At 38.0% G+C, this 17,691-nt stretch overlaps 1 protein-coding gene and 1 non-coding gene across 2 annotated transcripts; both read left to right on the forward strand.

Annotated features, from left to right (window-relative positions):
• The first annotated feature begins 6,252 nt into the window (after positions 1-6,252).
• On the forward strand, positions 6,253-6,419 carry LOC114637121. The gene has a single exon (XR_003713729.1). It is a non-coding gene; the product is annotated as a U1 spliceosomal RNA (small nuclear RNA).
• Positions 6,420-6,938: 519 nt separating this feature from the next.
• Rab39b (RAB39B, member RAS oncogene family) lies at positions 6,939-13,183 on the forward strand. The gene is made up of 2 exons (XM_028785266.1): positions 6,939-7,377; positions 10,215-13,183. Exons 1-2 carry the CDS (start codon positions 7,163-7,165, stop codon positions 10,639-10,641), a joined length of 642 nt encoding a protein of 213 aa, XP_028641099.1. The 5' UTR covers positions 6,939-7,162; the 3' UTR covers positions 10,642-13,183.
• The last annotated feature ends 4,508 nt before the right edge of the window (positions 13,184-17,691 follow it).

Here is a 17,691-nt window from a genome sequence, read left to right on the forward strand (position 1 = left end):
AACCCCAGAGATAGATCGGGGAGCCAGGGACATCCAGGGCACAGCAGATACCCAAACCCCGCCCCTCCGGAATTCCACTTCCCTTCTGCCCCTGCCTGGTCCTCTGGGCTGGAGCAGACACAGAGTTGGTCTGCTCCTGTCCTGTGGAGAAACTGAATCCTGAGTCATCCAGGAGCCACTGCACTCAGAGCAGCTGACACAGAGTCGGTCTGCTCCTGTCCTGTTGAGAAACTGAATCCTGAGCCATCCAGGAGCCACTGCACTCAGAGCAGCTGGAGCCACTGCACTCAGAGCAGCTGAAACTGAATCCTGAGTCATCGAGGACCCACTGCACTCAGAGCAGAAGGATTTCCAGATCCAAGAGGTGGCCTGAGTCCCAGGAGTTATTCCACCCAGGAGATTAGGAGCATAAGACCACAGAGACCTCTGGACTCTGAGGAGCTCTGCAATAAGCAAGATAACTGGAAATACAGACTCCAGTTTTACACAGTGAGGGCAGGTACCACTAGAGTTAACCAGATGGCGAAAGGCAAGCGCAAGAACATAAGCAACGGAAACCAAAGTTTCTTGGCATCATCAGTGCCCAATTCTCCCAATATAGCAAGCCCTGAACACCCCATCACACCTGAAAAGCAGGATTCAGAATTAAAATCACTTCTCATGATGATGATAGAGGATTATAAGAAGGAATTAAGTAACTCCCTTAAAGAAATACAGGAGAGTACAAGTAAACAGATAGAAGCCCTTAAAGAGGAATCACAGAAATCCCTTAAAGAAATGGAAGAAAACACAAAGAAGGAATTAAACAAAAACATTCAGGATCTGAAACTAGAAATAGAAACAATAAAGAAAGTTCAAAGGGAGACAACCATGGAGATAGAAAACCTAAGAAAGAGATCAGGAGTCACAGACGCAAGCATCACCAACCGAATACAAGAGATAGAAGAGAGAATCTCAAATGCAGAAGATACGGTGGAAAATATTGACACAGTTGTCAAAGAAAATGCAAAATGCAAAAAACTCCTAACTCAAAACATCCAGGAAATCCAGGACACAATGAGAAGACCAAACCTAAGGATAATAGGTATAGATGAGAATGAAGATTCCCAACTTAAAGGGCCAGTAAATATCTTCAACAAAATTATTGAGGAAAACTTCCCTAACCTAAAGAACAAGATGCCCATAAACATACAAGAAGCCTACAGAACACCAAATAGACTAGACCAGAAAAGAAATACCTCCCGTCACATAATAATCAAAACATCAGATGCACAAAACAAAGAAAAAATACTAAAAGCAGTAAGGGAAAAAGGTCAAGTAACATATAAAGGCAGACCTATAAGAATTACACCAGACTTCTCACCAGAGACTATAAAAGCCAGAAGAGCCTGGACTGACATCATACAGACACTAAGAGAACACAATTGCCAGCCCAGATTACTATACCCAGCAAAACTCTCAATCACTATAGATGGTGAAACCAAGATATTCCATGACAAAACCAAATTTGCACAATATCTTCCCACAAACCCAGCACTTCAAAGGATAATTGATGGAAAATGCCAACACAAGGAGGGAAACTACAACCTAGGAAAAGCAAGTAAGTAATCTTCCAACAACCCCCAAAAAAGATACAAACATAACTTTACCTCTAATAACAAAAATAACAGGAAGCAACAATCATTTTTCCTTAATATCTCTTAACATCAATGGTCTCAATTCCCCAATAAAAAGACGCAGACTATCAGACTGGATACACAAACAAGACCCAGAATTTTGCTGCATACAAGAAACGCACCTCAGTGACAAAGACAGACACTACCTCAGAATAAAAGGGTGGAAAACAATTTCTCAAGCCAATGGTCCCAAGAAACAAGCTGGAGTAGCCATTCTAATATCAAATAAAATCGACTTTCATCCAAAATTAATCAAAAAAGATAAGGAAGGACACTTCATACTCATCAAAGGAAAAATCTACCAAGGTGAACTCTCAATTCTGAACATCTATGCTCCAAATGCAAGGGCACCTACATACATAAAAGAAACTTTACTAAAGCTCAAAACACACATTACACCTCATACAATAATAGTGGGGGATTTCAACACCTCACTCTCAGCAATGGACAGATCATGGAAACAGAAACTAAACCGAGACACTTTGACATTAACAGAAGTTATGAACCAAATGGACTTAACAGACATCTATAGAACATTTCATCCTAAAACAAAAGAATATACCTTTTTCTCATCACCTCATGGTACCTTCTCCAAAATAGACCATATAATTGGTCACAAAGCAGGCCTCTACAGATACAAAAAGATTGAAATAATCCCTTGCATCTTATCAGATCACCACGGAATAAGACTGATCTTTAATAATGACAAAACCAATGGAAAACCCACATGCACATGGAAACTGAACAACTCTCTACTCAATGATGACTTGGTCAAGGAAGAAATAAAGAAAGAAATTAACAACTTTTTAGAATTCAATGAAAATGAGGACACATCATACCAAAACTTGTGGGACTCCATGAAGGCACTGCTAAGAGGAAAACTCATAGCTCTAAGTGCCTACAAAAAGAAACTGGAAAGAGCACACACTAACAGGTTGACTGCACAACTAAAAGCTCTAGAACAAAAGGAAGCAAATACACCCAGGAGGAGTAGAAGGCAGGAAATAATCAAACTCAGGGCTGAAATCAACCAAATAGAAACAGAAAGAACAATACAAAATATCAATAAAACCAAGAGTTGGTTCTTTGAGAAAATCAACAAGATAGATAAACCCTTAGCCAGATTAACCAGAGGGCACAGAGACAGTATCCAAATTAATAAAATCAGAACTGAAAAGGGAGACATAACAACAGAAACTGAAGAAATTCAAAAAATCATCAGATCCTACTACAAAGGCCTATACTCAACAAAACTGGAAAACCTGGATGAAATGGACAATTTCCTAGACAGATACCAGGTACCAAAATTAAACCAGGAGCAGATAAACCATCTAAATAGTCCCATAACCCCTCAGGAAATAGCAGCAGTCATTAAAAGTCTCCCCACTAAAAAAAGCCCAGGACCAGATGGTTTTAGTGCTGAATTCTATCAGACCTTCAAGGAAGACCTAATACCAATTCTCTTCAAACTATTCCACAAAATACAGACAGAAGGAACACTACCCAATTCGTTCTATGAAGCTACAATTACACTCATACCCAAACCCCACAAGGACCCGACAAAGAAAGAGAACTTCAGACCAATCTCCCTTATGAACATCGATGCAAAAATACTCAATAAAATTCTAGCAAACCGAATCCAAGACCACATCAAAACAATCATCCATCATGATCAAGTAGGTTTTATCCCAGGAATGCAGGGATGGCTCAATATTCGGAAATCCATCAATGTAATCCACTATATAAACAAACTTAAAGAAAAAAACCACATGATCATCTCACTAGATGCTGAGAAAGCATTTGACAAAATTCAACATCCCTTCATGATAAAAGTCTTGGAAAGATCAGGAATTCAAGGCCCCTACCTAAACATAGTAAAATCAATTTACAGCAAACCAGTAGCCAACATCAAGCTAAATGGAGAGAAACTTGAAGCAATCCCACTAAGATCAGGGACTAGACAAGGTTGCCCACTCTCCCCCTACCTATTCAATATAGTACTGGAAGTCTTAGCCAGAGCAATTAGACAGCAAAAAGAAGTCAAAGGGATACAAATAGGAAAGGAAGAAGTCAAAATATCGCTATTTGCAGATGATATGATAGTATACTTAAGTGACCCCCAAACTTCCACCAGAGAACTCCTAAACCTGATAAACAACTTCAGCAAAGTGGCTGGTTATAAAATCAACTCAAACAAATCAGTAGCCTTCCTCTACATGAAAGATAAACAGACTGAAAAAGAAATTAGGGAAATGACACCCTTCACAATAGTTGCAAATAATATAAAATACCTTGGTGTGAATCTAACCAAGCAAGTGAAAGACCTGTATGACAAGAACTTCAAGTCTCTGAAGAAAGAAATTGAAGAAGATCTCAGAAGATGGAAAGATCTCCCATGCTCATGGATTGGCAGGATTAATATAATAAAAATGACCATCTTGCCAAAAGCAATCTACAGATTCAATGCAATCCCCATTAAAATCCCAACTCAATTCTTCACAGAGTTAGAAAAGGAAATTCTCAAATTCATATGGAATAACAAAAAACCCAGGATAGCGAAAACTATTCTCAACAATAAAAGAACTTCTGGAGGAATTACCATCCCTGACCTCAAGCTGTACTACAGAGCAATAGTGGTAAAAACTACCTGGTATTGGTACAGAGACAGGCAGGAAGATCAATGGAATAGAATTGAAGACCCAGAAATGAACTCACACTCCTATGGTCACTTGATCTTTGACAAAGGAGCTAAAACTGTCCAGTGGAAAAAGGACAGCATTTTCAACAAATGGTGCTGGTTCAACTGGAAGACAACATGTAGAAGAATGAAAATTGATCCATTCTTATCCCCTTGTACAAAGCTCAAGTCTATGTGGATAAAGGACCTCCACATAAAACCAGATACACTGAAACTAATAGAAGAGAAGGTGGGGAAAAGCCTCGAATACTTGGGCACAGGGGAAAAGTTCCTGAACAGAACTCCAATGGCATATGCTCTAAGATCGAGAATTGACAAATGGGACTTCATAAAATTGCAAAGTTTCTGTAAGGCAAAGGACACTGTCAATAGGACAAAACGACAACCAACAAATTGGGAAAAGATCTTTACCAATCCTTCATCTGATAGAGGGCTAATATCCAATATATACAAAAGAACTCAAGAAATTAGACTCCAGACAACCAAATTACCCTATTAAAAAATGGGGTATAGAGCTTAACAAAGAATTTTCAATTGAAGAAACTCGAATGGCCGAGAAGCATGTAAAGAAATGTTCAGCATCCTTAGTCGTCAGGGAAATGCAAATCAAAACAACCCTGAGATTCCATCTCACACCAGTCAGAATGGCTAAGATTAAAAACTCAGGTGATAGTAGATGCTGGCGAGGGTGTGGAGAAAGAGGAACACTCCTCCATTGTTGGTGGGACTGCAAGATGGTGCAACCACTTTGGAAATCAGTGTGGCGGTTCCTCAGAAAATTGGACATAGCATTACCCGAGGATCCAGCTATACCACTCCTAGGCATATACCCAGAAGATGCTCGAACATATAACAAGGACATATGCTCAACTATGTTCATAGCAGCCTTATTTATAATAGCCAGGAGCTGGAAAGAACCCAGATGTCCTTCAACTGAGGAATGGATTCAAAAAATGTGGTATATTTACACAATGGAGTATTACTCAGCTATTAAAAACAATGAATTCGAGAGGTTCCTAGGTAAATGGATGGAACTAGAAATTATCATCCTGAGTGAGGTAAGCCAATCACAAAAGAAGACACATGGTATTCACTCACTGATTATTGGATATTAGCCTAGAACCTTGAAATGCCCAAGATGCAACTCACAGGCCACATGAAGCCCATAAAGAAGGAAGACCAAGTGAGGGTGATTCGGTCCTTCTTAGAAGGAGCAACAAAATACTCAAGGGAGCAAATATGGAGACAAAGTGAGGGACAGAAACTGAAGGAGGGGCCGTCTCAAGACCACCCCACCTGAGTATCTATCCCACGTGCAGTCACCAAAGGTAGATGCTGATATGGAAGTCAGGAAGTGCATGCTGATAAGAGCCTGATATGGATATCTCCTCAGAGGCCTTCAAGAGTCAGACATATTCAGAGGCAGATGCTCACAACTAGCCATTGAACTGATCATGGGGTTCTCAATAGAGGAGTTAGAGTGAAGCCTGAAGGAGCTGAAAGGGTTTGTGGCACCATGAGGAGAGCAACAATACCAACCAACCACAGCTCCCAGGGTCTAAACCACCAGCCTGGGAGCACTTAGAGGGGGATCCAGGGCTTCAGCTGAATATGTAAAAGTGGAGGGCCCTGCTGGGCATAGGTGGAAGAAGAGAACCTTGACCTCATGAAGGCTGGATGCCCCAGGGGTGGGAATTTTGAGGGTGGGGAGGTGGGAGTGGGGGGGTGTAGATAGAGGTTACATCCACAGAGAAGAAGGAGGAGGGGCGAGGGGATTGGGGGTTCCGAGGGGGTGGTGGGGGATGGGGTAAGGGGACAACATAGGAAATGTAAATAAATCATCCAATAAAAAAAAAAAAGAAAAAAAAAAGACAAGAGATACCTACCTGATACAAGAAAGATCATGAGCATGAAGGCAGATTACCCATAGCAAGACTTACACATTGCACTCAGAATGTGCTGACTCCCTGTGATTTCTCCAACTGCTGGGAAACTTAACTGCATAATTTGTGGTAATGGGGAGACTGAGTTTGTGCTCTTCTAATTTGGGGGTAGGGAACAAGACTAAAGATAATACGTGTCTGTGTGTATGTAGAGAAAAGGGAATGCTTGCACACCACTGGTTACAAATCAATTAGGACATCTATTAGGGAAAACAGTATGAATGATTTTTTAAAAAATGTGTTGGAAATGGAGAGACATATATGATAGTTATTTGCACTAAACGTATAGGATTAAAAGTTAAGTTTTGTGTTAAAAAAAAAATAGCAATAAATGCACATGCATATGCCTGAATAAAAATATTTGCAAGAGCATGGAAGCCCGTAGACAATTATTCAATTGCGGACTTTTTTTCACTTTTTTTGTATTTTTCTAGCTTTAATAAAAATAAATTATATTCGCAATTGTAACGGCAGAGAATTAGAGGAGAGTGGTTGATATAATTAAAAACGGAACACATTTTTCTCCTGTCCGTTTTTGTGTGCGCTCCTCTAACAGACAGTGTGGTGAAACTAGTGCCGCGTCTACGCAGAGAATTACAGTAACTCGGTTTTCAGTGATGAGTCAGAGTGCGTGGTTCTGATGCTGCTGCCATTTCATCACCTTTGCGAGCGCAGCATCCATCCCTTCGCTCCCCCAGCGCCTGGGCCTACCTTGCTTCAGGCTACCAGGCCAGTGATGTGCTCGGGACCAATCTACAAACGGGTTGATCTGCGCTAAGGCCTTGGTGGGGCGCCCCCTTCCGCCTCCCCAGGCCCGGGCTGAAGAGTCCTGCCAGGCCACGGCCATGGAGGCCATCTGGCTGTACCAGTTCCGGCTCATTGTCATCGGCGATTCCACGGTGGGCAAGTCCTGCCTGATCCGCCGCTTCACCGAGGGCCGCTTTGCTCAGGTTTCAGATCCCACCGTGGGAGTAGATTTTTTCTCCCGCTTGGTGGAGATCGAACCAGGAAAACGCATCAAGCTCCAGATCTGGGATACAGCGGGTCAAGAGAGGTTCAGGTGGGAGTGCACCACGGGCCCGCGCGAGCAGTGGGAGGGTCTTTGGGCCTTATTCAACCCCTGGGGAAAGAGGACTTCCTGATTCTTTTCGTGATGCTGCCAGGGGGACAAGCAAGGGTCTGTCTGGGGCTTCTCAAGCTCACTTTGAGCTATCTTTGAGTTCGATGCAGGGTAAGAACCGCCCAGGCAGGGGAAGGCCATTCATTATCACATTATTTGAACCACAATTCCATCAATCTGCTTTTTGATAGCTAATAAATAACTTGAAATTGACCACTATATAATTCATCACAATCAGACCCTATGATTCATAGTTTTTGGGGTTTTTTTAATCCAAGTAATTTTAACATAACTGAAAGCTATAGGTAGGTAGAGTAGATAGATGTATATTGACTTCTATATATCCGTTTCTATTTGGGGGGAAGAAAATAAAGAGGGAGAGACAGAGGCACAGAGAAAGTAAATATATCCTAATATGAAGAAAATGGAAACTGATTAATTGACTCTCTCTTGTAATCATCATACAGTCAGTTGCCAGAGGGTGGAATCCTTTCTGAAGAAATAGTATGAGGTTACTCACATAAGAGAATACCCTATAAAGTAAACAGACAGAGCCCCTGCTTTCTTGGAACTTCAGTACTAGCATGGTCAGAAGAAACAGATACAGAGGCATCACACGAAAGAGAGTTTTGTTGTTTGTATTTATATGCCACTCCCTACTGTACTACTGGGTACATAATCAATCAGCATGTTTATTTTTCTTTCACAATCCTTTGCTCTTCCTCTGTAGTATGTATTTGTAATTTCATGTATGGATACAGAGTAGAGAAATTTAACCAGAGAAGATGAAGCCCAAGTAAAGATAGGAAATGCCCAGAATGGGAAGCAGCATAAATAAAAACATAAGTGACAGAAAACAAACTAATAAAAACTTTGTAGAGAGCAGTTTGAACTAAAGTAAGGTAGAACAGGAAGAACCAGAGCAAAAAGACTCAACACCCTATATTTATGTACACTGACTCATTCTCCACTGAACATTAGTTGAACACAGAAGATACTAGTTAGTTAGTTAGTTAATTGAAGATGGATATGAATAATAATTACAAACTTAAGTTGCTTCTAACTTTCCACTTGTACAAAGCTTTGGCATACTTTATACAAGTACTCATGAATAAAGGTCTCTTATATGTTTGCTGGGATCTCTGTGTGAACAGCTTGTTCATATTTACTAGTCATTACATATTATACAGTATTGATTTGTAGGAGTACTTTACAGATTACCCCAACACCAACAGTGGTGGCATAGCCCTATAATTCCAGCCCTCTGAAGGCTGAGGCAAGAGGATGATGAGTAGTTGAAAGCCAGCCTGGACTTCTGTCTAATAAGAACATTAACCCTTTTATGTCATGTATGTTGTGAGCTATTTCCCCAATTTGTCATTTATCTTCTTATGTTTTTTTTTAAATTTAGGGTGGGTGTCTAGTTATATGTAGCTTTATACTATGATTAAAATACTTTGATAACTTCTGTGCTAAATACAAACCACTAATGCATAAATATATTCTAGAGCTTTAATATATTGTTCATTGATTTCTCAAATTAACATTTTCACCAAATGGAACAGTTTCTGATACAATTATCATTCTCCATGAATCTTCAAACATAAAGAAATAAGGAATATCTGCTCCCTGGGGCTAATCTCCCAGGTTCTGGAGACCTGGACTTACTTGTAAGGCCTACCCATACTATCCTCTAGCTTGGGCTGAAATTTCCCCCACATTAACACTGGGACATTTTCCCATACAATTTCAGCTATAGAACTCTTCATTATTTATTATATCCTCTCAAGAAGACAGAAATCCTAAAAATAGATTTCAAAAATTGCAGTAGTCTGAAGCAAGTGATTATATAGGCAAATTGTTCTACATCCTTTCATGAACTCCTACATTCTTAAGCAAAATACCATAATATATATTTATAATGAGGCTCATCAACTCAAGAAACTAAAATATGTGATGCTTCTTCTGTTTGAGAAGTAAATGTACAAGTAGGCTGAAATAACCTAATTACATGATTCAAAATAATAATATAACTTCATTGAAACACTTTCACTATTTTGGTAGATTCTCCCAGCTACAGCTTCCTCAGTCAGCCTCTTTGGATTTTGTCAGTGAATAGAGCTGATAGGATTTTTCTTCATAACATTTTAAATATATTGTTTTATGTGTATGGAGTTTTGTCTTCACATATGTCTGTGAGTGCCTGGTAACTATGGAGGCCAGGAGAGGATGTCAGATTCTCAGAAGCTGGAATTAAAGACAGTTGTGAGCTGCCATGTGGGTGCTAGAAATCAAATTCAGGTCCTCTGGGAGAGCAAATAGTGCTTTTAACTACTGAACCATTTCTCTTGCTTTGCCTCAGAACATCTTACCATCCTCATTTTCCCATTCCCACATGGCTTAGGAAATACAAAACAAGATTGTCTTTTTCTTCACAGAAGTGATTGATGACCCCTGCTAGAAAAAATAGCAATAATGGGAACAAACAAAAAACAAGTTAATGATAAGTAGAAAAATGAAATATTTTACAAGGTATTTTTCAGGGGTCATCAATTATAATTCCTATCGATTATAATAAATTCAAGGAAAAACACCTGAAAGTTCATGAGCATTCTTATTCATTTTACTCAATTGAAAACTTGTCATTATTGTTATAGAATTGCATTTGTATTTACTAAAGGACTGTCAGTAGTCAGGAACACTAGAATACACTGAGTTCATTAGAGTGAAGGAGTTTGGGCATGAACTTTATTCTTTACTTCTTTCTTGTGTTTTAGATCCATCACTCGCGCCTACTACAGGAATTCAGTAGGTGGTCTTCTCTTATTTGACATTACCAACCGCAGGTCCTTCCAGAATGTCCATGAGTGGTTAGAAGAGACCAAAGTACACGTTCAGCCCTACCAAATTGTATTTGTTCTGGTGGGTCACAAGTGTGACCTGGATACACAGAGGCAAGTGACTCGCCACGAGGCCGAGAAACTGGCTGCTGCATACGGCATGAAGTACATTGAGACGTCAGCCCGAGATGCCATTAATGTGGAGAAAGCCTTCACAGACCTGACAAGAGACATATATGAGCTGGTTAAAAGTGGAGAGATTACAATACAGGAGGGTTGGGAAGGGGTGAAGAGTGGATTTGTACCAAATGTTGTTCATTCTTCAGAAGAGGTTATCAAATCAGAGAGGAGATGTTTGTGCTAGTTAATCTTTCCATTTTTAAAATATACTCTCCCACTTGAACTTAAAAGTTGTCAAAATAAATAGAATCCTTATGTGACTGAAGAGAACTCAATCTTTGGATAATAAATGAGCCTTCTTCCTAGGCCTGGATCTCTGACAGGCTCATGTGTGGGTAGATAGGGAGCCTGGGTGCTGTGACTGAGAGACTAAATTGCTAACATGGGCTGGACCAGACATTGTTTTGTGGGCCAGGCTCAGCAGTGGCTGCTCTGTGTGTCCTTTATGGACCATATATTAAGGGTCTGGGTTTTTAAGGTTAGGTTCCAGGAAAACACCTACAGACAGACAAACAGTTCCTTGGTATTACAACTTTTCAGACATGGTGACCATAAAGAAACATAGAAGGAAATCAAGTATCAAATTGGGGACAATTAAGATGACTGAAAAAAAAAGAATATGGTATCAAGTTACTGAATGATAATACCATGCCAGATGTGTGCTGGGTTTTGTACAAACACACCAAACCACTTCTAACAGTTTAACTATAAAATGAAAAGCCCATATGAATCAGCTATTTGGTAAAGCCCTTTCAAGGTCTAGCATTCTAGTAAAACTGCTGTGAATATGAAAAGGGAAGTCATTCACACATTATTGTTACCACAGTTGAAAAAGTATACATTTGCATGATAAAGTTGCCAACTATGTGAAAGAAATTCTTCCATGTAAAATGATCATGTACAGAGAAAAAGGAAACATTGTAACTCAAAGGCCACATATTTCCCCTCTGACCATACCTGGACTTTCACTGCATCAGGGAACCATAATCTGAAAGTAAGCATACTGCTTGCTTCTTCAGATACCTGACAGTGACAACACAGAGACTGTCTACAAAAACACAAAAAAGAAAAACCCTAAGTCAAGCCCTTGGTCATTGGTTCTATGCTGAGTATTTGCTCAACATGTAGTCCTGGAACCCTTAAAAATTCTGCATATTTAATTTATTTCACTTCTTTGATCACAGTAATAGGACTGTGAGATTTTTGACCCCATTTTACAGAATAAGAAAGCAAGAACCAAGCCTACTTGATGATTACTAGCTTTTTTCACTGGATCATTATTCACATGAATAAGTGATTAATTTATTAACCTTTGGAGACATGTGACTATAAATATATTATGTTCTCTACATAATAGAATATGTTGTCCTTATTGTTTTACAGCTCAGCTATAATCTTGCAGGAATCTAGGAATGAATCAAAGGTAAAGCCCACTCAGGTATTATTGACAAGAGGGCATTAAATAAGGGATTAACTGCACAACTAAAAACATATTAAAACTGTGTGGGTTATAAATGTTCTTCTCACCAACACTATGAACATTTTATTGAAAGGAACCAAATACAACAATGGGGAGTAGGATGGGGATAAAGTACTCACCTCACAATGACCTTGGCTACCTGTCTGCTATGTACCTACATTGGGCTCCTGTCTACCCAAGAGAGTCAGCTCTTAATTCTCAGGTGAACAGACAGCTAACCACATCAGCAAATTAGAATGGCTGACATGAAAATTTCATTATCTTCTTAAAAAGAAGTGATGCTTTAAATTTCTTTTTTGGATTGTAGCCAGTTCAGCTAGGCAAAAGCCATACTTTTCACAGTAAGAAAACTATTCTGATTAGAGTCAAGTTTCTTTTGTGGTAGAAAGGATAGCAAATTGTTTTTGCAATATCCTGTTCAAGTTCAGTATGAATATGTGTGAATCAGAAAATCTGGGAATTTGTTTCAGCTAAAGTAAACCAAATAATAAAAATTATGAGAGATTGTTCTGCCACCTTTGCTCCAACTTATATAAGCAAGTCATTTTGGACCAGTTCACATCATCAACTACAGATAAATGATCATTCATTCTATAATCATTTCACACATTTTAAATTGCCAGCTTCTTGGTTGTAGAAGGCAAATACAAATTTTTTGTGGAATAACACAAGATTTCAACAGTGATACTCATGTATAGATTGTTCTGAAAACCAAGATTATTCAGTGGGTAAATTAGAGTTAATTAGATTCTTGTTGACTGAAGAGGGGGTGTAGAAATAAAACATGTCTACAGTTTTCTTGACTAAAATACATTATATACTTTGCCATTCCTGGTTTTTTAAAGTAGGTTTCAAATTATACAGCATAGATGCAGCAGAGGTGGCTGAACTTGACTATTTCCATAAGTTTTAGAAAAATCTGAAAAATCATTTTAGTAGAATTCAGTGCTGTTGTCACTGCAATAAGTGGGTTTTAGACAATATGTGTGAAAAATCAGGTGTTCATAAAATACTAAGGATAAAGCTTTAGAAGCTATTTTACTACATAGGTAAAGAAAAGATTAACTGTAACAATGATCACAACTGCATGTTGGATTAGATTGTCTTATATTCCAGAACAAAATGTACTGTATACTTTGCCTCACTTTGTTGTACACTGTAATGAAATGTGAAAAATTCTTTATTTAGATGTATGTGAATGAAAATATGCTTGTATTTAGTAAAATGGTTGATCATGTGACTGAGAGATTCTACATGTGTGTTGTAGCTATTTCTAGACTGTGTCACTTCATTGTTGCAAACAAGGATACCAGTAATATACCAATCTCATACTGTAGTGTATACCAATAGGATATGACATACTTTGCATAAACATAGTCAAAAGTATCTGAAAGCCAAAGAGGACACAATTTCTTAAAGGTATATGATTTTCATGTTGAAAGTCACAGAAATCTCAGTACTTCATTTTCAGCCCAGACCACTATGTAAAAAGTTGGTTCTGTGAAAGCATAAAACTTCAGCATTGTAATTTTTAATCAAGAGTTATAATTCTGTCACAAGGCAAGTAGGAAATTATAACTATTGTCTTCACTGGAAAGTCTTTTCCAAGCTAAATTGCCTTGACTGTTTTGTTTTGTTTGTTGGTTGGTTATTTTGTTTTGTTTTTCAAAATCTAACTGTGGCATCCTATCATGTGAGAAACATGGCATGCATGAGAACCAGACTGGAATGCAGTCATCTAGTATATTTTCCAAGGTGGAGAGTGCACATCTGAAAGACATATGAGGAATTCTGAATCTAGGCATACACAGACTAATCTCAGTACTGCTTTATCACTTTTGCAGTCTTAAGTAAATTAAGGGGAGGGGTGAGAAAAGAAGAAAGAAAAATTAACTATGAAGCTGCATTTCATAGTTTTCCACACCTTTAAATTTTCTCTAGGCTTAGTCACCTTTTCTTCATTTATATTAATTCCCTTGGTGACCTCAGCCATTCTGTGGTTTTAAAAATTATCTGTGAGCCAGTAAGCCCTGGACTGATATGTTGAGCTCATCTATTACCCATGGATTCCAGACTTTCATAACCAACTGCTTACCAGTCATTTCAATTTGATTGTCCATTAGAGTGGCACACTTAACATGTCCTAAACCAGGCTTCTGAAGGTAAATGACAACTTTCTCCAAAGCATTCCAAAAGCTTAGAGTCATTCTTCTTTCCTTCTCTTTCTTACTTCACATTTGATCTATCTGAAAGTTATGTTTGCATTAGAATACAAGAATTTGCCGGGCAGTGGTAGTGCATGCCTTTAATCCCAGCACTTGGGAGGCAGAGGCAGGTGGATTTCTGAGTTTGAGGCCAGCCTGGTCTACAGAGTGAGTTCCAGGACAGCCCGGGCTATACAGAGAAACCCTGTCTCGAAAAACAAACAAACAAACAAACAAAAAAGGAATACAAGAATTTGACAGCTTTTTAACACCTTTAATGTGTTAACACTGCTGTTGTCCACTGTCACATATCACCTGAGTTAGTGTGATAAAACTGGTCTCCATATAGTCATTCTTGCTGCCCCTTCTCTTCCAGCCTCAGGGAGTCTGATAAAACATGAGTTAAAACAGTTGCCTACTCATAATTTTCCTATACTTATCAACTTCATTCAGCTTAAAACTCAAAGTCCTTCCAATTGTCTGTAGAAGAATCCTTAAAAATGAATTCCATCCCATCACCTCTGCAACCTCATTTCTTACAGCTGACTTCTTGTTCATCTCAGTTTCCTTTTTTATTTTAATTTTTCATTTTAATTTTATATATATGTATAATATACATATATATACACACACACATTTGAGCCTGTGTGTGTGTGTGTGTGTTCTATTCCTCAGAAGCCAGAAATCTACAGATCACGTGCACCTGGAGTTACAGGCAGTTAAAATCCACAAGATATGGGGACTTAACTCAGGTCCTCTACAAGAGCAGTATGTTCTCTTAATTGCTGATCTATCTCTCCAGCTCCTCCTTTTTTTTCTTCAAACATACCAAGAGTATTCCCACCTCAGGGCTTTTGTGCATGCTCTACCCTTGCTCATAATTCTTTTCTGAGATAGCTATATGGATTCCTTTTTGCATCCATCAAGTTATAGGGCCAGAAGCTTCCAAAATCTATAAATAGCTAACAGATACTAGGGAACACATTCCTCCAAACATCATTGCTGATAGCAACAGCCCAAAGTCCTGCTCTTTCTTTTTAACCTTGCCCTAGGAACAACAAAGATTCTGGGATGCCTAAAAAGAAAAAAAAAAAACTAGATTAGTGGTTCTCAAACTGTGGGTCAAAACCCATTTGGGGGTCAAAAGATTCACAGGGGCTGCATATCAGATATCCTATATATCATATATATATATATATCATATATTATTATATATGAACATTATAGTTCAAAACAATAGTAAAATTTCACTTATGAAGTAGCAATGAAAATAATTTTATGGTTGGGGGTCACAACATGAGAAACTGTATTAAAAGGTCAGGGTATTAGGAAGGTTGAGCACCACTGACATAGAAGGAGATCATGGAAATCCTGGAGATATGTTTCACAGAAAAGAAGTAGGTGGTAATGTAATAATGCAGTAGTGGGTTTAGGTAAACAATGAAATAAATTGTACTCATGATTTGTTGGTAGAACGGCTTCTCCATTCACTAAGCTTCCCAGGAAGCTGTGTGGAAAGACAATACTGTTCCTTTATTCTTCAAAATCTCTCCTTAACAGACAATCCAATCCACTCCCATAATTTCAATTACTTTCTGCCTTGCAAAGTAATTCAGGCCATTTTTAAAGAATCAAACCAATTTAGTTAATTTGCTTAAGACATACAGATATAAATTCCTCAAACTCAGAACCATTTTCCTCCATATTCATTGATATCACCACTGTCCAAGCCATTATTGACTCTCACCTGAACTACTTCAATTATCTTACCCTTCTCCCTACTTATTCACACATCCATGATACATTCTCAAAATATGTAGTTATTATACCACAACAGATCAAGTCATTCTTCACCCAAATTTGAATTTACCCATGATTTCTCATCACATTTGAATGAAATTGAAGTAAACCTTAATATTACTTGACATAGCTACAAGGCTCTCCATCATCTGATCTGTCTGGCTGTGAGTCATATAAAAATAATAATCATAGTTTCTTCACCAATGATCTTAACCCTTCCTGATAACACACACAATTCTGTTCTGCAGCCTCTGGAACTCTCTGATTACAAAATCTGCTTGTCACTGTCTCCCATAAGGCCTGTTTTAAACTTTTGTCATAACTTTAGGCAATCAACCAACGGTGGCACACTACTAACTTATCAATATAGGTCCTTGTTTCTCTTCTTCCCTTTCTTGGCTCTTGTAGTCAACTGCATTTAATTATCAATTCCTAAATAAAATATTAAAGTGTTTTTGTTGCTTTATTTCATTAGAGATTTTTTAAAATCTTCTGTTCCAAGACAAATATAGGTTTAAATTCTGACTCTACCAGAAATTAAGTGCAATTCAGTATCTCTGAGTTGTTGTAAGGATGAGATGAGACAATCCATATAAAAAAACACTTAGTCATAATAGTCATAAGATGATAGGAATTATATTTGAACATAAATGAATCTCTTGTACAAATGGTATGTAACACATTGTTCTGTTTTTTCTTATACAATATATTTTCTGTAAATACATGAGGGCAGATACTTTTGCTAATTACTAAATAACTACAGTCAATCAGTGCATATATATATTTATTAAATGTGATCAAAAGAAGAGTTAGTTAGAACATGGCAAAGCAGAGACTCAAGAAAACTGGGTCCTTGACAATATAATTGAATCATAGATTTTCCTACACTGGAGCCAACCTGTATTAAGATTCTTTGAAACATTAGATAATAATCTCATTTTGATTTATGCCTTTCTTTCTCCTCTCATACTTGAAAGTCTCCTAACTGGTACAATAACATTCCACTGTATGAACATGTGATATTTTATTTAATCAAGTCTCATTAAATATATGCATATATATTTAATTTGTGTACCTAATTATGTCAAGTTAAAATCTTACAAATGAAATTTATGAATCAAATATCATGCTTATTTAATTTTTATATAAGTCATTAAATTGTTCTCTAGAAATGTTTTACTGAAAATTCATGAACAATGTATGGTAATGTCTATATTCAGCATTACTATAATTTTTAACTCTTTGCATACTGGAGAGGTTAATATATCAACATTTTAGTTTTCAGTGAGAGATGGGTGACATAGGGTCTCTCTCTGTAGCCTAAGCTGCCATGAAACTCACTATATAATACAGAGTGACCTCGAACTCATGGAAATTCTTCTGCTTCACAACAATATTTTTAGTTTTTTTAAAGATTTATTTATTTGTTATTTATATGAGTACACTGTAGCTGTCTTCAGACACACCAAAAGAAGGCATCAGATTCCATTACAGATGGTTGTGAGTCACCATGTTGTTGCTGGGAGTTGAACTCAGGACCTATAGAAGAGCAGTCCGTGCTCTTAACCACTGAGCCATCCCTCCAGCCCACAACAATATTTTTAAATGTGCATATCTTTAATTATTAATTTTCTGTGCTTAGAGTTAAAAGTAGCCATAATTAATAAAGAGTGCTGAGCTTTTTCTCATTCATCAGCATCAGTAAGACCACTTTGTACATGGAAATTTCTTCTGTGCTCTTCATATGTGG

This window comes from Grammomys surdaster, unplaced genomic scaffold (genome assembly GCF_004785775.1).
Source record: "Grammomys surdaster isolate TR1022 unplaced genomic scaffold, NIH_TR_1.0 125178, whole genome shotgun sequence".
NCBI lineage: Eukaryota > Metazoa > Chordata > Mammalia > Rodentia > Muridae > Grammomys > Grammomys surdaster.